General features: G+C 41.1%; 2 protein-coding genes across 2 annotated transcripts in view; both read left to right on the forward strand.

Annotated features, from left to right (window-relative positions):
* The first annotated feature begins 463 nt into the window (after positions 1 to 463).
* On the forward strand, positions 464 to 4,010 carry LOC109548847 (uncharacterized). The gene is made up of 4 exons (XM_073804662.1): positions 464 to 529; positions 1,455 to 1,624; positions 1,745 to 2,624; positions 2,996 to 4,010. The coding sequence occupies exons 1-4, from the start codon at positions 464 to 466 to the stop codon at positions 3,089 to 3,091; spliced, it is 1,212 nt and encodes a 403-aa protein (XP_073660763.1). The 3' UTR covers positions 3,092 to 4,010.
* A 1,113-nt stretch (positions 4,011 to 5,123) lies between these two features.
* STIM2 (stromal interaction molecule 2) overlaps positions 5,124 to 25,747 on the forward strand; it is a 169,303-nt gene continuing 148,679 nt past the window's right edge. Inside the window, exon 1 of the mRNA XM_019928374.3 lies at positions 5,124 to 5,655. Coding sequence (XP_019783933.1) covers positions 5,259 to 5,655 — 397 coding nt within the window. The 5' untranslated portion in view covers positions 5,124 to 5,258. The remainder of the gene's footprint in view (positions 5,656 to 25,747) is intronic.

The following is a 25,747-nucleotide window of genomic DNA, read 5'->3' on the forward strand; positions in this document are numbered from 1 at the left end:
CAAAAGGAAAGGGAGATGGGAAACCCTTTGAAACTTTAAAACTTTAAAACCCTTTGAAATGTCCTTGCTCATATATGTTGTATGGCATCTTTTCCTAAAATAGATATGTTTTGTATATAGTAAGTCCCCTTCATATGAACGAGTTCCATTCTGAGAGCGCGTTCATAAGCCCAATTTGTTTGTTAAGTCCAACAGAATTAGCCTAGGTACCCAATTAACACAATCAACTATATAGTACTGTACTGTAATAGGTTTATAATACTTTTCACACAAATAATACATAAACAAACACAAAAATAAAGAAAACATTTAAAATCCTACAGTACCTTGAAAAGTACGGTAGTACAGTACAACCAATGGCATACAGGGGCTGGCTTTGAGTGAACAGGAAAGAAGAGTTACTGACTGGCGGAAGGAGAGGAAGTGGGAGATGGTAGAGCTGAAAGATCATCAGCAATAGGAGATGGAGGGCAAGCTGCAGCTTCACTCACGCTTGACATTGATGGAACGTGCGTTCGCATCATCGAAAGTTCGCAACTTGAAGGCTCCTATGTAGGGGACTTACTGTACTTTGAAATTGAGTGTAGGTAATTTCCTCCTAGATAATCTCTTCAAGTATTGAAAGGAACACTTTAGCAGCTTTGTGCCCTGTAACTCACAGGTGTTATGAACATTTGATTAGTGCTTTGAGCCCATGGAACCACACTTTGCCGGAAACAAAAAATTTACCATCCTAAGCTTTAGTTCTAGAACAAATACTTGGTCTTAACTGACTTCAGATTAGGTTAGTAGGCATCTGACTTAGAAGCCTATCTCTTGCATCATACTCCAAGGTTTTTCCATTCTATCAATCACTTTTCCAGTCTCTTGCTGTCAAGAGCATAGGTGTATCATGTTTTACCTGTTGCATAATTTGCCTTTTAATCTTCAGAATCGTCAGTACTATCCAAGGAAGTCATCTGTGTACAAATGAAGCAATTCTCATTCTCTCATCATTTTCAATTATGAATCTCTCTTCTTTTATCTCCATCACAATTCCACTTTTTTTACAGGAACTGTCAACTCCTACTGCTTTTGCACTTATCAGATACTACATGATCATTATTATTCATGTAACACCTCAGATTAAGCAGTACCAAAGCCAACATCTTTAATAATAGAAATGACCCCAGAGCCTGCTGACTCCCATAGCTTTGGTGGGCAGAGTTGACTTGCTTTTGCTCTGATGGGTGGCTTTTAAAAAAAGTTATGTTAATACATTAAAAATTCTTAGTTTTTTATTTCCTACTCTGGATGCACGACACCTTTTAGGAGACTTCCTTTCTCCACTCAAGCAGAAAGATGGTATGAGGTCTACCACCTTCCCTGGATTAGGTAATATTCCATGCCTTATTGGCTTTACGGAGAAGGAATCTTGCTAATGAGTTACTCCCAATGTGTCTCTTTTTTTTTAGTGTTTTAATTTATTCAACAATTTGAGGGCCATATTTATATGCGGAGGCTTCACTGATCAGATACTGGAACCATCATATAAGCAGTATCACTTTGGACGTGTTTCCAAAGTTCTCGGGGCCTTGATTCCCTTGCAAACTAGTGTGGGGAGTCAGTGGGAACACATAGAAGGGTTGGTACGCAACGGTGCTTCCACCAAAGGGAGCTCTTTGCATTTCTCCAAGGGGCTTAACCAGGATGAGCAAATGAAGCGGGCTCTCGGATGATGTTCAGTCAGCCCCCGACATTCCAGGAACACGAAGTCGAAGGTGAGAAATCCTACTTGCAACCGCCCTCCAGGTCACAGGCGGACCGGAGAAATTCCGTGGGCGGTGCGAGTAGCAAGACAAAGCCCCTCTCGGTTAACCACAGGCTGGAGCTCCCCACTTCTCCACCCCCATCCCTGCTCTCGCTCCACGCCCACCCACGGCCCGCCCGCGTCACAACGTCATCGCCTGGCTGCCGGGTGCAAGGACGCGCCGCCCACGGAGGGGGAGCCGGAAGCCGGGAGGGCAACCGCGCTCGGCGTCCCGGAACCGCGGGAGTCTGAGAGCTCGCGCACCTGGGGAAAAGCGGCAGGAGACAGTGGGCATGCGCGAGGCTGCCGGGCGGCGCAGGCGCGCTGCTGGCCTCACTCGAGGGACCAGATCCGGTTCTCCGGGTTGGAGCGGGTGGGATGTCGTGGGTTGTCCTGGCTGCTGGGGAGAAGGGGGGAAAAAGGTGATGCGGAAGGAGGCAGACTCTTCAGAAGGGCGGATTTGCTTCTGGGATGGAGAGGGCCCGGGTGGACGAATCCTAGTGTGCGTCTGTGCTGGGCGCCCCACAGAGTTAGGGATTTGTCGGAAGATGAAATTAATCCACCGCGCAAAGTGCAATGCAATTTTCCTAAGCCAGGAACACGCTTAGAATACACGCCCAGAGCCTGGGGCCAGTTCTCCCCTGGGATGACTACGTATCTGTGTGCCGGGCACCAAGCAATGGCTGACCTGTTATTTCAGTCTCCCGCCGCCACCAACAACCCTGTGAGGCGGGTTTATTACGTGGTCCCCAGTTTCCCCTTTGGAAACCCAGAACAGATTATCTTGTCTACAGGTCGCGCAGCTGAAATACCGTGGAGTTGCTCTTGCCACCAGGTTTGTCTGATTCCAAAGCTCACTGCTGCCTGTCAGAAGCTTCAAGTCATGAATGGGTGAAAATTAGACACAGACATTCTGTAAATAAATGGTAAATCGTGAGGTTTGGACGTTAAAAGGTATAAATCAGGCTATAGGAGTAGGTAGGTGTCAGGGAAAAGGGGTCAAAGTGGATTTTGAATAGGATTTGGCTGGAGGTAAGAAAAGGGAAAGGAAAGGCTTGGAGGTGGAACAGGAAACCTGAGAAGAAAAGGAAGCGATTGCTTCAACTGGAGCCTTGTCTTTACGTTTGGCTTGCAAATTGTAGCATCTGTAATTCTAGAGATAGGCTTGTCTTCCAAAGCAATGGACTTTCTCTTTTCTGCACCTAGATTTCTGCTCGATGCACAGTGATAACTATTCCTCTGTTCAGCAAGAAGATGCATTCTGGCCACCCGTTTAACAGCCGGAAACTTTGGTACCCGTGACAAAGATGATACGAGATGGAGGATGTTTTGCTGAACCCTGGCCTGCCTGAGAGAGGTCTCTTTAGTGCTTGCAGGTTCTTCTACCTGTGTAACTCCTTTGTGGCTCCAGTAGTGAGAAGAATAAACAATCATAAGCCCCAATCCAGTACCATCTCAGTGCCAACATCTATCTTTAAAAGAAAGAAAGAAAAAAAGCCCATATCATCTTTGTTTAAAGAAGCTTGGACCCAGTGATTTGTTCATTTGTTCGTGGTTTCATACTGCTATTGAAACAGCAGTAACAGCTTGCTCTGCCCAATTTAACAACTGATTAACTACTACCTTGTATTAGCCTCTATTTGTTTAATGGGTGTAAATTTTATCTGCTAAGCAAGATTGTAAGATTCCCCACGCAGGGACGGTGTTCTCCGTCTTATATCTCTGAACTGACTTGACTTTTCCAAGTGTCTCTCTTATACCCCCTTGAATTCCCACTACTAAGTACTCTGCCTGGCACATGCTAGGCACTCAGTTAATGTTGAATGAAATGTTGCCTTCTGGAGAGCAGAAAACAAGCCTGCTATTTCTTTATATTTTTCTGGCCCTCTAGTACAATTATCTCCTTTTGGAGGACATTCAGCAAATATGTGACTTGACTGCTGTGCCTTTCAGCAGGGGAAATATAATCTCCCTGATGCCTTATAAAGAATTGCCACCTAAACACCGTGTCCCCAAGAAGTCTGTCAAGAATTCATTGTTGATAGATTGATTAGCCTCAAAGAAATTCTTAGTTCTTTTCTGAAGTGTGCATCTGTCTTTCCACAGTCAGTGACATTCATGGTTATGTTGGTCAGACTGCCTAAGAAATTATTTGGGAGATTGTGTAATTTGAGTATCTTCTTGACTTGAGAAGACAAACCAATAAAAAACCAAATCAAAACCCTAACCCAACAACAGAAACCCAATAACAAACAGGACCTTTGTGCTTAAGAACTCTATCTGCAAAACAACTTTGTGCCTCCGGAGACAGAATGTGTGTGTGTGTGTGTGTGTGTGTGTGTGTGTGTGTGTGTGTGCGCGTGCTTCTTTTGAGGTACGTGAAGCCAAATGAAATCTGAAACACCGTTTTTCTGTCAACCTATTCAGCTGACAGCAAAGACTCCTTAGGGTGGGGTGCGGTTAGGGAGGTGATGAGTTCAGGTAATGTCTGAACATAGGAGAGTAAAGGCTAGACCAAATCCTTTTCAATATTTACATTCAGTGGCGCTAAATCTGGCACGGTCTCCCATTTTTTAGCTGTGGAAACTGGGGGCAAATAACGTTTCTCAGCCTTAGTTTCCTCTTTTGTAAAATGGGGATGAAAACGATATCACCACCTAACTTTTAGAGTTACAATGTGTAAATCTGTAAAGCACTTAGGACATTGCCTGGCACACTAGCACTTAGCAAGAGCTTTAAGTCTTTGGTAAGTAAGTAAAACGCTATGACCTCCACTTCCATACTGCTAGCCTCTTGTAAGCCCCACCTATACCGAAATTCTGGAGACGCCGCTGTTTCCGATTACAAGGTTTTCTGACCCATGCAATTATTTTTGCTGCCATCTGTACGGTTAAAAGTCGCCCAAACGATTTCGGATGTCCGTACTCTTCTCCCCGTCCCCTTGGTTCCGCTTCCCGCTCCCCCGCCCCCGCCGCCTCAATCGCGGTGGGGGAGTGAATGGGGGAGGGGGACGTGAATGGGGGAAGGGGTCATGTCCACCTTCCTCCCCACCCCCTATCTTCGCCGCTCAGCGAAAGCCTTGAAAACCACCCCACGGCTCTCGTCCTACCCGGAACGCCCCCGGGGGCGGGGCTCGGGTGCCGCGCAGGCCCAATGCTGCCCCGTCGCGCCTGCGCAGTGGAGGGGCTGAAGGAGGCGGGGGATTGGTATGCGAGCGAATGTGTGAGGGGAGGAGGCGTCCGGGCCGAGCGTGGTACTACGACGGGCGCGGGCCGGAGGGGGCGGGGGGATGCGCCGCGGCGGCGGCGGCGGCGGCAGCGGCGGCGGCGGCGCGGACGCTGGGACTGGTGTTTGGAGGCGCCAGAGCAGCGGATCCCAGTCTTGCTGCCGCAGCAGCGCGAGTGTCGCGCGCGGCCTGAAGACGACGTACCTTTTTGCTCCTCACCTTTTTTTAAAATAACCGAAACCAATGAACGCAGCCGGGACCCGAGCTCCAGAGGCCGCCGGTGCCGACGAGACCAGGCTGGAGCCCGACAGGAGCTCGCGTCTGAGGCGGCGGGGGCGGCCCGAGGAGTCGCAGGAGGCGGCGGCGCCTCGCGAAGCGGGCGAGTGGCTGGCGGCCGGGGCGCCGCCGCGCTTTCCCCCCGCTCCTCCTCCGCGTCCTCATCCCGCCACGACGCCCGGCCCGGCCTCGGGCTGGCTGCGGCGGCGGCGCTGGGCTGCGCTGCTGGTCCTCGGGCTGCTGGTGGCAGGCGCGGCGGACGGATGCGAGCTGGTGCCCAGGCACCTCCGCGGACGGCGGACGGCGGGCTCTGCCGCCTCTTCTCCCGCCGCGGCGGGGGGCGACAGCCCGGCGCTCATGACAGGTGAGGGCCGGGAGGGCGGCGGGCGGGGCTCGGCCGGGCACTGCGGGACCCCCATCCCTGGGAGGGGCCCGCGCCCCCTGCCCGGCGCCTGCTATTCGACGGCCCTCGTCAGTGCGCGATGCCCAGCCGGGTGCCCAGACGCCAGCGCCCTGGCAGCTGCTTGGGCGCTGCACTCCGGACGCCTTCCCTCTCCCCCTTGATACCCCGCCCTCGTCAAAGCCTCTCGACGGCAGTCGCTTCCCCGCCCTTAAGTCTGCTCTCCGGTGTTCCACGCTGAGCAATGCGGTGGTTTCTCTTCCGTGCTGCAGAAGAGCCAGCAGGGTCTGCAGGGTACTGGACTGATGTTTTTTTTTTTTTTTGAAGCTGCTAGAAGAAGTCAGCAGCAGCAATGCGGTATTGAGTCCGCCTTTGGTGCGGCTGTTGCAAAGGCAGCTGGCCCCTAGTCTCACAGGTTCAGAGACCCGCTGAGCACAATGTCCCAGGGGAGGCTGCTGGAGAGGATTCTTTGAGAGTCATAATACCTAGTGGTATTTAGTGGTTCCTTATTAGTTTGCGGAAACCTCTAAGTCTAATATGGACTTTTTGAGGAGTGGGGAGAAGACCGTTATAAAGGATGGATAGATAGTATTTGTTGGTGGGAGCATCACTGGGTGCAAAGGTGCAGAAAGCTGAGCAGGTTACCAGGAATATACCGAAAATTTACCAAGTGCAGGATATTCGGTGCTCGTATTTGAGCAGCACAGTTCTGATAGACTGCAACAGCACTTTTTAAAAATATGGAACGTTCTTGAAATTATTGAAAACTGGCGAACATATGTGGTAAGGTGAGGTAGAAAATTGAATCCTTTTAAAGCTTTCCATTGTCATGTACTACTGATAGGTTGTGGTTTAAGTAATGATGTAAGGATCTTGAAATGATTTCTTTTGGAAAAGTAGTGGAGTTTAAAGTAAGCTTTTTTTTTGTACTTTATTTTTAAAAGTACTTTGTAGGTTTTCTGCATAATTGCAAGACTAAAAAGGAAAAAGTAAAGTGGAACAAGATGACCCATCATTAATTTAACCAAAGTGATAGTCCAAGAGGCGTTTGAAAGTTACTAACAGCTGCTGTGAGTGGAGCTCAGGAGGTCTATTCTTTAGAGCAAAGCAGCTATTCACTGGGTTCAATGACAGGATGTTTACTATTCTAGAGAGGAGGGTGTTGGTAAACTTTCCAAGCTCTTTGGAAGTTGTAGTGTATGGAACATAATGATAGGAATATTTAGCTTGCTTTACCCTGAAGTATATTAAGCCCTTTAAGTGGAAATTGAAACATCAGACTTATAGCTGGGTAATTTTGATGAAACGATTACAGAATGATCAGTATTAGGAGTGTAACAGAGTTTGAGTGAGAGGTTAGATTGGATAGTTTTATGCTTCAGTAGTCTTATAGTGATTATTGGGAAAGTAGCAAGATAAAACTATAATGTGAAGGTTTAATGCCTCATGCACGAAGGGAAGCAGAATTACTTGGGTTTCTAGAAGCTATAGGAGTGTGGCTCTTGGTTTCTTGAGCAGAAAAGTTTGGTTAATAAATAATTGGCTAGTGTTTTATCAATATGTAGTTGCTAAAAGGGCACATGATTCGGAAAATGTAGTATTAACCACTAACAGTATGTTGTATATCGTGTAGATTAGGTCAAGAAAATTACTTAAGATCGAATTTTATTTTAATAAGCTGTTTATAATCCTTCCTTTTGAAGATTTAAATTCCTCTGAGTTATTTATGGTATTGTGAAAAAGGAAAGGTGATTCTTATTGAATGAAAAGTCTGATATATCACACAAAATTAGTTTGTGCTGTAGTGCTTTAAAATAAGTTTACTAAAATAATATTGACCCTGGAATTTATTTTTAATATTCTTAATATTCTTTCCCGTTGTTAGAATATTGATTTTTAAAAATAAATTTATTTATTTTTATTTTTGGCTGCGTTGGGTCTTCTTTGTGCTCACGGGCCTTTCTCTAGTTGCGGTGAGTTGCGGTGTGCGGGCTTCTCATTGTGGTGGCTTCACTTGTTGTGGAGCACGGGCTCTAGGTGCACGGTCTTCAGTAGTTGTGGCTCGTGGGCTCTAGAGCACAGGCTCAGTAGTTGTGGCGCACGGGCTTAGTTGCTCCGTGGCATGTGGGATCTTCCTGGACCAGGGCTCGAACCCGTGTCCCTTGCATTGGCAGGCGGACTCTTAACCACTGCGCCACCAGGGAAGCCTGAATATTGATTTTTTGAATCATGTAAATCACTTGAAATTTAAGATAATCAAATTACACAGTATACAAATTAAATTGGGTCATTTTAATAAGTTTATGTAAATACAGTTCACAAAGTTAGAGCATACTGAAAATTTCTTTGAATTATATGGTCAGTATGGGGCTCCTTCCTATTCTGATTGTATGAATAGTGCTTTCTTTTGTGGTTTCCATTTGTAAATGTTGTGCTAAACCCAGAACATAATTAATTATTGCTGTTGTACACTTCAGGAAGTAGAACCATAGACTGAACTTAAAAAATACTGTGTTATCATAATCTAGGCAGTGTTAATGGATAGAAATGGAATAGAGAGCTTAAGTAATGAAACTGAGCTTCATGTAAATGTTGAAAATTCTTGTAAGAATTTTGAGAGAATTGCTATCTCTGGCTCTATATTAAAGATGTCATTTAACTGTGAATTCTTAATAGCTCTGAAAATGACAACCAAAGTCACTTTATCTTCTCTTTTTCTCTTCAGATTAGTATTTTAAATACTTACCTTGAGGAACTTCATAAGAGTTTGCCTCTTACTAATAAAATCTAGAAAACAGTCTTTTCCACTGAAGTTTGCCTCTCAAGGGTTTTACTTTAGAGGTTTAGTGTATTTTAAGAATAAATTGCCTTTAAATCATCTACTGCATGCTTAGTTTTGAGCAAGCAGGTGTTCTTTTAAAGAGAGAGACTATGTCACATCAAAATAAACAGGCCCGTTGTCATAAGAATATTGGTTTATATTTCCTTTTCTTTTTTTATATTACCTTTTCAGGATTCAGTGTGTGCAAATGTTTTGATAAGGTGAAACCATTAACTATTTACAGTGCTGTGTAGTAACGGCTTAAGTTATATATATATATGTGTGTGTATATATTGATATATAAAATTTTAATAATAATTTAATAATAACAATACATTTATATTTAGGGTTCTTACTTTCAAAGTGATTGAAATTTAAAGCAAGTTAGGGATTGGTGATTGAGTGCTTGTTGATTATAATCTAAAGCAGTGTTTGAATAATTCAAAACATCACTTTCTTTTTTCTTTTTTGCCTAACAGATTCAGAGTCAATGAATTGATCCCAGTAGGCAGTGATTGATCTCATCCAGATATGGTCCCTGAGAAATAGCTTATGAAAGGGCACACACGTATACAATAGACATACACACATACATAAATATATCGCATGTTTATAGAACACAATTATTTATTCTGACAAAATATGTATATTTTGTCATATATATGTTATATATATATACATATACATGTTACTTTGAGTAATATTTTGTGAATTTGCACGTGTTAATGTTTTCATTGTGACAATAGTTAAATTCATAGTGTACTTCACATAGTGTTAGAAAATGTTTTTCCTCCTTTTGTGAAGTTACTCTTTTTGAATTTAGCTTAGGATTTCCTGAAGCTGCCTTTTGATGGCTAGGTCTTCTGCTGTATCCTTTTTTTTTTCCTTTCCCACAGTTATCATTTACCAGTCCCTTTCATTTTTAAAAAAAAAAAAATTTTTTTTTTTGATGTGGACCATTTTGAAAATCTTTATTGAATTTGTTACAACATTGTCAGCGGCCATGGCTCACGGGCCCAGCCGCTCCGCGGCATGTGGGATCCTCCCAGACCAGGGCACGAACCCATGTCCCCTGCATCGGCAGGCGGACTCCCAACCACTGCACCACCAGGAAAGCCGTTGCTTCTGTTTTATGTTTTGGTTTTTTGGCCACGAGGCATGTGGGATTTTAGCTCCCTGACCAGGGATCGAATCTGTACCCCCTGTATTGGAAAGCAAAGTCTTAACCACTGGACCGACTGGGAAGTCCCATACCAGTCCCTTTTTTTACTAGTCTTTGGTCATTGCTCTAGGTTGTTTTTTTCTTTTTCCTGTTGCTGACTACAGAATTAAAGAACATACTCGTATCCCTTTTGATCTAGTCTATTCTGACCATTTAAGAATTGGTAGTAATCTTACTGGTCTGGAAACATTGCATCCCTTGGTACTCTTTTTGAGAATGCTATGGCAGAACTGAGTGGTCTCTGTTGGGAATCCCCTGACACAGGAAAAACTCAGAGGGCCAGCTGGAAAAGTGGGTTCAGGATTTAGTTTAATTTTAACAATAGGATCCACACAGGAATTCTTTAATTTGCTAAAGGCTTGCTTTGTGATTGGATACATTCTAATGTTTTTAGATTAATTTAGACTTTTGAGTAACTGTATCAAGTATTTTGGATATTGCCCTACTCATTGATAATAATGCAGTGTGGAACATTTTTGGAATGATGCATGGAGATCTATATTTGTGTATAGGGTAGCTAAAGATTGAACTCATTAAGCTAATGTTAAAATTAACACCTAATAATATGATTAGCAAGCCATTTTTGATATTCACCAGAATTTGGACCTTACCTTATTAAGACCTACCTAGGAGATTACTTCTGAATTGATCAGATTTCATCAACCAAGCAATTATTAAGCATATGCCTATGCCTAATACCATGTAGTACGAATGGGAAAAAATACAAAAGAGACTAAGACATGGGTCTGCCTATTGGGAATAATAGGTATATTTATTAAACTATTACTGGCACTCAGTATTGTGCTAAGTGCTTTATATACATCACTGTTTTTGATTGTGAGATTAATTCTGTTAGATAGTTGCTTTTTTCATGTAAGAGACGAGGAAACTGATGCAGGATGATCTTAAGTAACTTGTCCAAGGTTACATTTAGTAAGTAGCAGAGTCAGATGTTGACCTGTGTTTCTCTGATTCCAAAGCTTTGATTCTTAGCTGGTATGTTGTATGCTTCCTTATACACACAACTAGACATAATAATGAGATAGACTGTGATTAACAATAACAGACCTAAAAATGTTGGAGAAAGAAAGGCTACTAGAGACTATTACTTGGAGGAGGGTTGGTTTTGAGCTGGACCTTGATGTATAGATAGGGCTGCTTGTGGAGATGAGTGAAAAGGCTTTCAAGGAGGAAGCGTATGCAAGAATAAGGAATAAGTTAATAGCTTTCTTTAGAGTTAAGCATAGGTTGTATGTAGAGTGGCAGAAATGCAAGGAGAAAGGTTTGGCCAAATTATCAAGAGCTTTAATATTCCTTAGTTTATTCCCTGTGTATCAAAATGTCAGCACATCTAAAACTGGGGTACTCAGCCATGTGCTGGGGAGTATGGAAAGCCACAGGAAAGTTGTGATACATTTTCTTGGCATATTCATTTTACTAGATTATTTTGAAAGCAAACATTAAATATTTAATAGATAGTAATTTAAAACATTTAACAATACTAAACATGCACAAGTTATGGAAAATGTAAGTTTATTTTAAATTTTAAGGTCAAATGAAAGGCTTAAAAGGGTATTTTGACCTTTCAGAATGTTTTTTTCATGAACTTAGAGTTCTAAATCTATTATCCTGTCAGGGGTTGAGAAGCCCTGTGGTTTTTAAACATGGGAGTGACATGACCTCAGTGTTTGAAAAGCTAAGTCTAGGTGGATGGAAGTGAGGAGATAAGAGAGATAAATAAAGAGGCCAATTAGTAAGCTATATAGAAGTGGAGGTCTTGAAAGTTTAAAAGATACAGTGGCTATGAAAATGTTTAGAGGAAATTTTATAAAATTTCCTTTATGGTTAGATTAGAAAGGAATCTATTTATATAAAGTCTAAGAAATAAAAATTACCTTTAAACTTTTAAACTCCTAGAGCTTGTAAAATGACTTAAATTGGTACAAGTCCTTGAAAATAGGCAAGAAGGAACACTTTGTTGTAGAGCGTCTTTATTTCAAATGTGCCTATTTAATTAAAAAATTACTGTGTTTTTATATGATTGGACTTATGTGATGATTTACAAACTGTTTATATGAAACTTTTTAGTATTCCATATTTAAAAATGCATGTTTATTCCTTAACAAAGGATAACTGTTTCCAGATTGAACTAACATTACAATGCGTCAGGGTTGAACTCCCCCCCAGCTGCCATTTGAGTAACAGTGTCTCAGAGTACTGATATATTATTTGTTTCAAAATTAACTTTTGAATTTCATTGTGTGAATTTCACACTTGATCTGTAGATGATTTCAAATGCCAAATCTACATGATTTGTTCCTTTCCTTATCATTCTAGATCTTTATATTAGTAGGTATTAGATATTCAATCCGTCTTGACACTTTCTAATCCTACCGTCAGTAACGATTCTCCTTGACTGGTTTCATTGTTGCAGATTTGAGGTTGGTTCTCCCCTAAGCCTGTGTCCTCAGTCTGTGTTCCTCTAGTCTACCTGAACATTTCCTCCTCAGAGAACTTCATTACTAGGAAAGTTCTAAATTGGGGGTGGGGAACCCCAAGCCAATGATTGATTTGACTTTTGGCTTTATTTCATTTGGCCCTTGAGGTGATACTGCACAACCATCATGGCTGCAGTCCTGAGAGTAATTTCCTTTCTGTTAGGCTTTATCAGCCATCTCGTCTAAAGTGAAACAACTTCAGGATTAAGGCTAAGATTAGTTTTAGAATGTTTAATAGTGACTTTTCAGTGTTTTCTTAAGATAGTGGTAACCGCCTCCCCCCCCCCACCCCAGGACCAGGAAACCAGAGTATGACAAACACAGTTTACTTGGACTAGTTCATTTCAGAACTCAAGTGCCTGTATCTGTCCCAGTGTTCTTGCAAACGAATTTATCTTTTTGTGTGCCTGCATCTCTTGGCATCTGTAACTTACTCTTTTTCCTCTAGTCATTTTCACTTTCTCTACCTCTCTCTTTGATTTTCCTAAACTTGACATTATATGGAACTGAAAATGTCAAAGAAGATTTTAGTGAATTAAGTAAAAACTGGTTTTTAAATTTTGAAAATATTTGAAGTGAGTATCTTATTTAGGTAATTAAAAAATAGTAAGAAACCTCATCACAAACCCCCAGAGTAATGAAGGTGATTCGTAATTGTTTCTTAAGTGAGTCTCAATAAGTGAAAAAGGTTTTAAAATCCTTACTTGAAATTTTTTCCTGCTATTCAGCACAGTGTACGGGTCGATGTTATTGCACTCACGTTTTCTTTGCACTATTGTTTTTCTTTCCTTTCAAAAATATGTGATATTGAGTAATAGATAATCTTAGTTCCCCTTCTTCTTTACTCCTAGTCTCCAGCAATAAATCTTTTAATTTTTCCATTAATGACAAGTATGTAATTTTTCCTCTTTTCCTGCTCTGTCATCTTCATCTGTTCTTTCTGCTTTGTCACAAACATTCAGACTGTGTTAATCCTTGATATTTCTTTCTTCTGTATTGCTGTGTACCAAATTAAAAAAAAAGCTTCTCCAGATCTTTGTCCAGCTGTGGTACAGGTATCCTTTGCTGTTTCTTGAATTTGCTTTTTTAAATATACCTTGCAGTGTGCATCCAGTATTTGGTTCTAGGTCGGTCGAAATGTATCCTAAAAAACCCAGAGGCTAAAAGTGAGAAAGTCAGACTTCAGTGAATGTGTGTGTACGCATATAGTTTTGAACATTTTTTAGTGACTGTTTTGTGTCAGAATGATGCAAAGAACTGGGAATATAAAAATTGAACATTTTTATTGTTGCAAGAACAATATAAACTTGAAAATTGCTATAGAGTGGATTGTATAATTTTAAAAATGTATAAATATCATTTAAAAAAATTGAGGTATAGATGATATACAATATTATATATGTTTCAGGTGTACAACAGTGATTCACAATTTTCAAAGGTTATACTCCATTTATAGTTGTTATAAAATAGTGGCTGTATTCCCTGTGTATCCTTGTAGCTTATTTTATACATAATAGTTTGTACCTCTTAATTCCCCACCCCTATCTTGCCCCTTCCCCGTTCCGTCTCCCCACTGGTAACCACTAGTGCTATATATCTGTTAGTCTTTCTTGTTTTGTTATATTCACTAATTTTGTTTTTTATAATTCCACATATAAGTGATATCATACAGTATTTGTCTTTCTCTGACTTATCTCACTTAGCATAATACCCTCCAAGTCCATGCATGTTGTTACAAATGGGAAAATTTCATTCTTTTTTTATGGCTGCGTGGTATTCCATTGTGTGTGTGTTTGTGTGTGTGTATGTGTACACACGCATACATACACACCACATCTTCTTTATCCATTCATCTGTTGATGGACACTTAGATTCCTTCCATATCTTGGCAATTGTAAATAATGCTGCTGTGAACATTGGGGCGCATGTACCTTTTCAAACTAGTGTTCTTTTTTTTGGATATATACCCAGGAGTGGAATTTCTGGGTCATACGGTAGTTCTGTTTTTAGTTCTTTGAGAAATCTCCATACTGTTGTCCACAGTGGCTGCATCAGTTTGCATTCCTACCAACAGTGTGCGAATGTTCCCTTTTCTCTGTGTCCTCACCAACATTTGTTATTTGTGTTCTTTTTGATGACAGCCATTCTTTTTTTTTTATCTTTATTGGAGTATAATTGCTTTACAATGGTGTGTTAGTTTCTGCATTATAACACAGTGAATCAGTTATACATATACATATGTTCCCATATCTCTTCCCTCTTGCGTCTCCCTCCCTCCCACCCTCCCTATCCCACCCCTCTAGGTGTTCACAAAGCACTGAGCTGATCTCCCTGTGCTATGCAGCTGCTTCCCACTAGCTATCTATTTTACGTTTGGTAGTGTATATATGTTCATGCCACTCTCTCACTTTGTCCCACCTTACCCTTTCCCCTCCCCATATCCTCAAGTCCATTCTCTAGTAGGTCTGTGTCTTTATTCCTGTCTTACTCCTAGGTTCGTCATGACATTTTTTTTCTTAGATTCCAGATATATGTGTTAGCATACGATATTTGATTTTCTCTTTCTGACTTACTTCACTCTATATGACAGACTCTAGGTCCATCCACCTCACTACAAATAACTCAATTTTGTTTCTTTTTATGGCTGAGTAATATTCCATTGCATATATATGCCACATCTTCTTTATCCATTCATCCGATGATGGACACTTAGGTTGTACCCATCTCCTGCTATTGTAAATAGAGCTGCAATGAACATTTTGGTACATGACTCTTTTTGAATTATGGTTTTCTCAGGGTATATGCCCAGTAGTGGGATTGCTGGTTCATATGGTAGTTCTATTTGTAGTTTTTTAAGGAACCTCCATACTGTTCTCCATAGTGGCTGTACCAATTCACATTCCCACCAGCAGTGCAAGAGTGTTCCCTTTTCTCCACACCCTCTCCATTTATTGTTTCTAGATTTTTCTCCACACCCTCTCCATTTATTGTTTCTAGATTTTTTTTTTTTTTTTTTGTGGTACACGGGCTTCTCACTGTTGTGGCCTCTCCCGTTGTGGAGCACAGCCTCCGAACGTGCAGGCTCAGCGGCCATGGCTCACGGGCCTAGCCGCTCTGCGGCCTGTGGGATCTTCCCGGACCGGGGCACGAACCCGTGTCCCCTGCATCGGCAGACGGACTGTCAACCACTGCGCCACCAGGGAAGACCCATGTTTCTAGATTTTTTAATGATGGCCATTCTGACTGGGGTGAGATGATATCTCATTGTAGTTTTGATTTGCATTTCTCTAATGATTAATGATGTTGAGCATTCTTTCTTGTGTTTGCTGGCAGTCTGTATATCTTCTTTGGAGAAATGTCTATTTAGGTCTTCTGCCCATTTTTGGATTGGTTTGTTTGTTTTTTTGTTATTGAGCTGCATGAGCTGCTTGTAAATTTTGGAGATTAATCCTTTGTCAGTTGCATCATTTGCAAATATTTTCTCCCATTCTGAGGGTTGTCTTTTGGTCTTCTTTATGGTTTCCTTTGCTGTGCCAAAGCTTTGAAGTTTCATTAGGTCCCATTTGTTTATTTTTGTTTTTATTTCCATTTCTGTAGGTGGGACAAAAAGGATCTTGCTGTGATTTATGTCATAGAGTGTTCTGCCTATGTTTTCCTCTAACAGTTTGATAGTTTCTGGCCTTACATTTAGGTCTTTAATCCATTTTAAGCTTATTTTTGTGTATGGTGTTAGGGAGTGTTCTAATTTCATACTTTTACATGTACCTGTCCAGTTTTCCCAGCACCACTTATTGAAGAGGCTGTCCTTTCTCTACTGTACGTTCCTGCCTCCTTTATCAAACATAAGGTGACCATATGTGCGTGGGTTTATCTCTGGGCTTTCTATCCTGTTCCATTGATTTATATTTCTGTTTTTGTGCCAGTACCATACTGTCTTGATTACTGTAGCTTTGTAGTATAGTCTGAAGTCCGGGAGCCTGCTTCCTCCAGCTCCGTTTTTCGTTCTCAAGATTGCTTTGGCTATTCGGGGTCTTTTCTGTTTCCATACAAATTGTGAAATTTTTTGTTCTAGTTCTGTGAAAAATGCCAGTGGTAGTTTGATAGAGATTGCATTGAATCTGTAGATTGCTTTGGTTAGTAGAGTCATTTTCACAATGTTGATTCTTCCAATCCAAGAACATGGTATATCTCTCCATCTATTTGTATCAACTTTTTTTTTTTTTTTTGCAGTACGCGGGTCTCTCACTGTTGTGGCCTCTCCCATTGCGGAGCACAGGCTCCAGACGCACAGGCCGAGCGGCCATGGCTCACTGGCCCAGCTGCTCCGCGGCATGTGGGATATTCCCGGACCGAGGCACGAACCTGTGTCTCCTGCATTGGCAGGCGGACTCTTAACCACTGCGCCACCAGGGAAGCCCTATTTGTATCATCTCTAATTTCTTTCATCAGTGTCTTATAAAATTCTGCATACAGTTCTTTTGTCTCCTTAGGTTGGTTTATTCCTAGATATTTTATTCTTTTTGTTGCAGTGGTAAATGGGAATGTTTTCTTGATTTCACTTTCAGATTTTTCATCATTAGCATATAGGAATGCTAGAGATTTCTGTGCATTAATTTTGTATCCTGCTACTTTACCAAATTCATTGATTAGCTCTAGTAGTTTTCTGGTAGCATCTTTAGGATTCTCTGTGTATAGTATCATGTCATCTGGAAACAGTGACAGCTTTACTTCTTCTTTTCCGATTTGGATTTCTTTTATTTCCTTTTCTTTTCTGATTGCTGTGGCTAAAACTTCCAAAACTGTGTTGAATAAGAGTGGTGAGAGTGGGCAACCTTGTCTTGTTCCTGATCTTAGTGGAAATGCTTTCAGTTTTTCACCACTGAGGACGATGTTGGCTGTGGGTTTGTCGTATATGGCCTTTATTATGTTGAGGAAAGTTCCCTCTGTGCCTACTTTCTGGAGGGTTTTTATCATAAATGGGTGCTAAATTTTGTCGAAAGCTTTCTCTGAATCTATTGAGATGACCATATGGTTTTTCTCCTTCAATTTGTTAATATGGTTTATCACATTGATTGATTTGCGTATATTGAAGAATCCTTGCAGTCCTGGAATAAACCCCACTTGATCATGGTTTATGATCCTTTTAATGTGCTGTTGGATTCTGCTTGCTAGTATTTTGTTGAGGATTTTTGCATCTATGTTTATCAGTGATATTGGTCTGTAGTTTTCTTTCTTTATGACATCCTTGTCTGGTTTTGGTGTCAGGGTGATGGTGGCCTCGTAGAATTAGTTTGGGAGTGTTCCTCCCTCTGCTATATTTTGGAAGAGTTTGAGAAGGATAGGTGTTAGCTCTTCTCTAAATGTTTGCTTGTGAATTCGCCTGTGAAGCCATCTGGTCCTGGGCTTTTGTTTGTTGGAAGATTTTTAATCACAGTTTCAATTTCAGTGCTTGTGATTGGTCTCTTCATATTTTCTGTTTCTTCCTGATTCAGTCTTGGCAGGTTCTGCATTTCTAAGAATTTGTCCATTTCTTCCAGGTTGTCCATTTTATTGGCATAGAGTTGCTTGTAGGAATCTCTCATGATCTTTTGTATTTCTGCAGTGTCAGTTGTTACTTCTCCTTTTTCATTTCTAATTCTGTTGATTTGAGTCTTCTCCCTTTTCTTCTTGTTGAGTCTGGCTAATGGTTTATCAATTTTGTTTATCTTCTCAAAGAACCAGCTTTTAGTTTTATTGATCTTTGTTATCCTTTTCTTCATTTCTTTTTCATTTATTTTTGATCTGATCTTTATGATTCTTTCCTTCTGCTAACTTTGGGTTTTTTTGGTTCTTCTTTCTCTAATTGGTTTAGGTGCAAGTTAGGTTGTTTATTCGAGATGTTTCCTGTTTCTTAAGGTAGGATTGTATTGCTATAAAATTCCCTCTTAGAACTGCTTTTGCTGCATCCTATAGGTTTTGGGTCGTCGTGTCTCCATTGTCATTTGTTTCTAGGTATGTTTTGATTTCCTCTTTGATTTCTTAGTGATTACTTCGTTATTAAGTAGTGTATTGTTTAGCCTCCATGTGTTTGTATTTTTTACAGATATTTTCCTGTAATTGATATCTAGTCTCATAGCGTTGTGGTTGGAAAAGATACTTGCTACAATTTCAATTTTCTTAAATTTACCAGGGCTTGATTTGTAACCCAAGATATGATCTATCCCGGAGAATGTTCCATGAGCACTTGAGAAGAATGTGTATTCTGTTGTTTTTGGATGGAATGTCCTATAAATATCAATTAACTGCATCCTGTTTAATGTGTCATGTAAAGCTTGTGTTTCCTTATTTATTTTCATTTTGGATGATCTGTCCATTGGTGAAAGTGGGGTGTTAAAGTCCCCTACTATGAATGTGTTACTGTCGATTTCCCTTTTATGGCTGTTAGTATTTGCCTTATGTATTGAGGTGCTCCTATGTTGGGTGCATAAATACTTACAATTGTTATATCTTCTTCCTGGATGGATCCCTTGATCATCATGTAGTGTCCTCCTTTGTCTCTTCTAATAGTGTTTAGTTTAAAGTCTATTTTGTCTTATATGAGAATTGCTACTCCAGCTTTCTTTTGGGTTCATTTGCATGAAATACCTTTTTCCATCCCCTCACTTTCAGTCTGTATGTGTCTCTAGGTCTGATGTAGGTCTCTTGTAGACAGCATATATGTGGGTCTTGTTTTTGTATCCGTTCAGCTAATCTGTGTCTTTTGGTCGGAGCATTTAGTCCATTTACATTTAAGGTAATTATCGATATGTATGTTCCTATTCCCATTTTCTTAATTGTTTTGGGTTCGTTATTGTAGGTCTTTTCCTTCTCTTGTGTTTCTTGCCTAGAGAAGTTCCTTTAGCATTTGTTGTAAAGCTGGTTTGGTGGTGCTGAACTCTCTCAGCTTTTGCTTGTCTGTAAAGGTTTTAATGTCTCCATCAAATCTGAATGAGATCCTTGCTGGGTAGAGTAAATCTTGGTTGTAGGTTTCTCTCCTTCATCACTTTAAATATGTCCTGCCCGTCCCTTCTGGCTTGCAGAGTTTCTGCTGAAAGATAAGCTGTTAATCTTATGGGTATTCCTTGTGTGTTATTTGGTGTTTTTCCCTTGCTGCTTTTAATATGTTTTCTTTGTATTTAATTTTTGACAGTTTGATTAATATGTGTCTTGACGTGTTTCTCCTTGGATTTATCCTGTATGGGACTCTCTGTGCTTCCTGGACTTGATGAACTATTTCCTTTACCATATTAGGGAAGTTTTCAACTATAATCTCTTCAAATATTTTCTCAGTCCCTTTCTTTTTCTGTTCTTCTTCTGGAACCCCTATAATTCAAATGTTGGTGCATTTAATATTGTCCCAGGGGTCTCTGAGACTGTCCTCAGTTCTTTTCTTTCTTTTTTCTTTATTCTGCTCTGCAGTAGTTACTTCCACTATTTTATCTTCCAGGTCACTTATCCGTTCTTCTGCATCAGTTATTCTGCTGTTGATCCCTTCTAGAGTTTTTTTAATTTAATTTATTGTGTTGGTCATCGTTGCTTGTTTCATCTTTAGTTCTTGTAGGTCCTTGTTAAATGTTTCTCGCATTTTGTCTATTCTATTTCCAAGATTTTTGGATCATCTTTACTATCATTATTCTGAATTCTTTTTCAGGTAGATTGCCTATTTCCTCTTCATTTGTTAGGTCTGGTGGGTTTTTATCTTGCTCCTTCATCTGCTGTGTGTTTTTCTGTCTTCTCATTTTACTTATCTTACTGTGTTTGGGGTCTCCTTTTTGCAGGCTGAAGATTCGTAGTTCCCGTTGTTTTTGGTGTCTGTCCCCAGTGGCTAAAGTTAGTTCAGTGGGTTGTGTAGGCTTCCTGGTGGAGGGGACTAGTGCCTGTGTTCTGGTGGATGAGGCTGTATCTTTCTGGTAGGCAGGTCTACGTCTGGTGGTGTGTTTTGGGGTGTCTGTGGACTTATTATGATTTTGGGCAGCCTCTCTGCTAATGGGTGGGGTTGTGTTCCTGTCTTGCTAGTTGTTTGGCATAGAGTGTCCAGCACTGTAGCTTGTTGGTCGTTGAGTGAAGCTGGGTGTTGGTGTTGAGATGGAGATCTCTGAGAGATTTTCGCCATTTGGTATTACATGGAGCTGGGAGGTCTCTTGTGGACCAGTGTCCTGAAGTTGGCTCTCCCACCTCAGAGGCACAGCACTGACTCCTGGCTGCAGCACCAAGATCCTTTCATTCACATGTCTCAGAATAAAAGGGAGAAAAAGTAGAAAGAAAGAGGATAAAAGAAAAGAAAATAAAGAAATATAAAATAAAATAAAGTTATTAAAATAAAAAATAATTATTAAGAAAAAATTTTTTTTAAAATGTAAAACAAAAACAAAACCAAAAACGGACGGATAGAACCCTAGGACAGATGGTGAAAGCAAAGCTATACAGACAAAATCTCACACAGAAGCATACACATACACACTCACAAAAAGAGGAAAAGGGGAAAAAATAATAAATCTTGCTCTCTAAGTCCACCTCCTGAATTTGGGATGATTCGTTCTCTATTCAGGTAATTCCACGGATGCAGGTACATCACGTTGATTGTGGAGATTTAATGAGATGCTCCTGAAGCTTCTGGGAGAGATTTCCCTTTCTCTTCTTTGTTCACACAGCTCCCGGGGCTCAGCTTTGGCCCTGCCTCTGCGTGTAGGTTGCCGGAGGGCGTCTGTTCTTCGCTCAGACAGGATGGACTTAAAGGAGCCGCTGATTCGGGGGCTCTGGCTCACTCAGGCCAGTGGGAGGGAGGGGTACGGAGTGCGGGATGAGCCTGCAGCGGCAGAGGCCGGCGTGGCGTTGCTCCAGCCTGAGGCGTGCCCTGCGTTCTCCCGGGGAAGTTGTCCCTGGATCCTGGGACCCTGGCAGTGGCAGGCTGCACAGGCTCCCGGGAGGGGTGGTGTAGATAGTGACCTGTGCTCGCACAGGCTTCTTGGTGGCAGCAGCAGCAGCCTTAGTGTCTCATGCTCGTCTCTGTAGTCCGCTCTGTTAGCCGCAGATGATAGCCATTCTAAATAGATACTCATTTATAATGAGGTGATATCTCATTATAGTTTTTTTTTTCTGTCCTTAGTCTTATATCTCTCTAAGTGTAATAGGTATGAACAGTTCATAAATTGAAGAATTTTTTAAATTCCCTTTCACAATATCATAAGATGTAGAAAATACCTGGAGATGTTTAAGTTACCTGGAGATGTTTAAGACCTACAAACAGAAAACTAAAAAAGACTGCTAACAAAAATTAAGCAAGATCTAAATAAAAGGAGATCTGTCGAGTTTATAGATTGGGACACTCAGTATTTCTTTCTAAATTGAAGCTTAAGTGCAATCCCAGTCAGAATTCTAGTAGGATGTTTTTGTGATGCACAAATTGAAAAGTGGATTCTCAGCTTCATATTGAGGAATTCCCTGGAGATCCAGTGGTTAGGACTCTGTGCTTCCACTGCAGGGGGCACGGGTTCAATCCCTGGTCGGGGAAGTAAGATCCTGCATGCCACAGCATGGCCAAAAAAAGCCACCACAAAAAATAAATAAAGTCTTTCTCTGGAAAAGCGACTAAAATGAGCAGAACAAGTCTGGAAGAATATTGGTAAATATTTCCATTAGAGGACCTTAATCAGTAATCCATGAAGAAACATCAAAACTCAGTAATTAAGATGACAAAATTATATGAACAGAAATTTCAAAAAAGAAATATGGCTGTCTGATTCACTTTGCTGTACACCTGAAACACAACATTATAAATTGACTATACTCCAATAAAAATTAAAAAAAAAAGAAATATGGTTGGAAATTAACACATGGAAAACCACTCACATTGTGTCAACAGGGAAATGTTAGTTAAAATCACTAGATACACCTATGACATCACAAATTACAAAGGCTGAACATACCAAGTGTTGGCAAAAATGTAAAAAACAGGAACTCATGTTCTGCTGCTTCTCGTGAGACTATAAAAAGATACTACCATTTTAGAAAAGTTTGACTGGCCACATATAAGGTATACATTCACCTACTCTACTACATAGGAATTGTGCTGCTAGATATTAAGTGAAGGAAAGCATAAGTGCAGAAGGCATTGCCCCAGTGTGAACTTTGTTTTTTATGAGCTTGGAGCTACCTACAAAGAACTGCATTCTTAAGGCTTTTCTCTAGTGTGGATTCTCTGATGGACAAAAAAACGACTTCTGTAGACAAAGACTTCCCCACATTCACTGCACATATAAGGCCTTTCTCCAGTGTGGATTCTCTGGTCAACAGCAAGACTTGTTTTGTAAGTGAAGGGCTTCCCACATTTGCTGCATTTAAAAGGCTTTACTCCAGTGTGGACTTTTTGGTGCTGAACAAGTGTATACTTGCGCATGAAGGCTTTCTCACATTCATTATGCTTATAAGGTCTTTCTCCAGTATGGATTCTCTGGTGCTCAGCAAGGTTAACTTTGCCGTTGAGAGCTTCCCCACATTCGCTGCACTCATAACGCCTTCGTGCAGTGTGAACATTCTCATGTCTATTGAGGGCAAAACTGCTTGTAAAGAATTTCCCACATTTGTTACACCCATAAGCCTTTTCTAAAGTGTGAATTCTCTTATGCACAATAAGACTTCCTTTGTAGACATGGGCTTTCCCACATTCACTGCACATGTAAGGCCTTTCTCCAGTGTGGATTCGCTGGTGATAAAGAAGCCTTTTTTTGAAGACAAAGGACTTCTCACATTTGCTACACCCATAAGGCCTTTCTCCACTGTGGATCCTCTGGTGTACAAGAAGGTTATTTTTGTACAGGAAGCACTTTCCACATTCACCGCACTTATGAGGATTTTCTCCAGTGTGGATTTTTTGGTGCTGAACAAGTGAATCCTTGGGAAGGAAGGCCTTCCCACATTCATTACACTCATATGGTCTTTTTCCAGTGTGGATTCTCTGGTGCTCCAAAAGTTTATATTTGTGGGCAAAGACTTTCCCACAGTTACAGCACTCATAAGGCCTTTCTCCTGTGTGAACTTTCTGATGATGAATAAGACTGGAGATGTGTCTAAAGAACTTCCCGCAGTCACTGCACTCATAAGGTTTTTTTCCAGTGTGAACTCTCAGGTGCTCTGTGAATTTAAACTTTTTACGGAAGGCTTTGCCACATTCGCTGCACTTGTGATGCCCTTGCCCAGGGTGAGAGACCTCCCTGCTCTGCCTGCTTCTACGTGGATGCTCTCCATCGTGGGAGGGCTGGTGCTGGGGAAAGCCCAGGCTGCCTAGGAAAGCCTTCTCAACCTCTCCGCACGTGAACATATTGTCAGCCAAGTACAAAACATCTTTCTCCGCCAGGACACTCGTATTGGAAGTCAGAGGCTTCAGGATAGATGGTTTCAGCTTTGGATTCCAGTCTTCTGTCACTTGTTCTACAGAAACACATTGTTCAGAAACGGCCTCCTCAGCTTCTACTCCATGCCAACAGCCCAGGGAGACTATAAGTGACAGGTTCTCCAGCATCACGTCACAGTACAGGAGTCTCTGAGCATCGTTAAGGAGACCCCACACCTCCTGGGAGAAGGACACAGCCACATCCTCAAAGATCACATGGCCCTGTTCAGGGACCATAAATGCTGCTGCTACCATGGGAACCTGAAACAATAACGGAATCGAAAAGGATGAAGACTCCTTTCCTGGAGAGGACTCAGCCAATGAAAAGCCATGGACTCAGGGCCGGCTCCTGCACTGCGTTGGTTGACATAGGACACTGTGGGCGCGGTGGTGCCAGGAGATGTGCGGGATAATGGTGGAGACCTAGGCCGAAAATTCTGGAAGTGGGTTCCGCAACCCGCTCACTCCTGGGCAGTGTGGACGGCGCCCCTAGGGCTCTTTCCAGTTTCTCTAAGCTCAGCTTCACCGAGTGATCCTGAGCCTCGGGTGCTGCAGCTCATTATAGTTTTAATTTGCATTTCTCTGATGGTTCATGATGTTGAGCATCTTTTCATATGCCTGTTGCCCATTTGCATGTCTTCTCTGGAAAAATGTCTGTTCAGGTCTTCTGCCCATTTTTTAATTGGGCTATTTGCTTTTTTGATGTTAAATTGTATGAGCTGTTAATATATGTTGGGTATTAACCGCTTATTGGTCATACCATTTGCAAATATTTTCTCCCATTCAGTAGGTTTTTTTTTGTTTTGTCAGTGCTTTCCTTTGCTGGGCAAAAGGTTTTAAGTTTGATTTGGTCCCATTTGATTATTTTTGGTTTTATTTCCTTTGCTTTAGGAGACAGAGCCAAAAATTATTGCTACGATTTATGTCAAAGAGTTTCCTACCTATGTTTTCTTCTAGAATTTTTGTGGTTTCTGGTCTTACACTTAGGTCTTTAATCCATTTTGAACTTATTTTTGTATGTGGTGTTAGAGAATGTTCTAATTTCATTCTTTTACATGTAGCTGTCTAGTTTAACCAGTTATTGGAGAGACTGTCTTTTCTCCATTGCATGTTCTTGCCTCCTTTGTCGTAGATTAATTGACCATAAGTACGTGGATTTATTTCCAGGCTCTCTGTTCTGTTCCATTGATCTATGTGTCTGTTCTTATGCCAGTACCATACTGTTTTAATTACTGTAGCTTTGTAGTAGAGTTTGAAGTCAGGGAGCATGATTCCTCCAGCTCTGTTCTTTCTCAAGATTGTTTTGGCTTTGTGTGTTTCCATACACATTTTAAAAGATATATATATTTTAAAAATTTATTTTGCTGCGTTGGGTCTTAGTTGTGGCACATGGGATCTTTCATTGTGGCGCATGGGCTCTTCGTTGTGGCGCACGGGCTCTCTAGTTGTGGCGTGCAGGCTCTAGAGCGCGTGGGCTCAGTAGTTGTGGTGCATGGGCTTAGTTGCCTCGTGGCACGTGGGATCATAGTTCCCTCACCAGGTGTCAAACCTGTGTCCCCTGCCTTGGAGGGCGGATTTCCAACCACTGGACCACCAGGGAAGTCCCTCCATACACATATTAAAACTATTTGTTTTAATTCTGTGAAAAATGCTGTTGGTTTTGATAGAGATTGCAATGAATCTGTAGATTGCCTTGGGTAGTATGGTCATTTTAACAATATTAATTCTTCCAGGCCATGAACACAGTATACCTTTCCATCTGTTTCTATTGTCTTCAGTTTCTTTCATCAGTGTCTTACAGTTTTTCGAGTACAAGTCTTTTACCTTCTTAGGTAGATTTATTCCTAGATATTTTATTCTTTTTGATGCAATTGTAAATGGAAATGCTTCCTTAATTTCTCTTTCTGATAGTTTGTTGTTAGTCTATAGAAATGCAACAAATTTCTCTGTATTTGCTTTTTAAAAGGAAATGACTATGGTAACTTATCTAGGAGTGTTCCTGCATTTACTAAAAATATCTTTTAGGATTTTTATTACAAGTGCTTGTTATACGTTTACAGTATTGAAAATAAGTCTTCTCCTTTTCTTTGGAAAAAAGTATAATGTAA

Source organism: Tursiops truncatus, chromosome 5 (assembly GCF_011762595.2).
Source record: "Tursiops truncatus isolate mTurTru1 chromosome 5, mTurTru1.mat.Y, whole genome shotgun sequence".
Classification (NCBI taxonomy): domain Eukaryota; kingdom Metazoa; phylum Chordata; class Mammalia; order Artiodactyla; family Delphinidae; genus Tursiops; species Tursiops truncatus.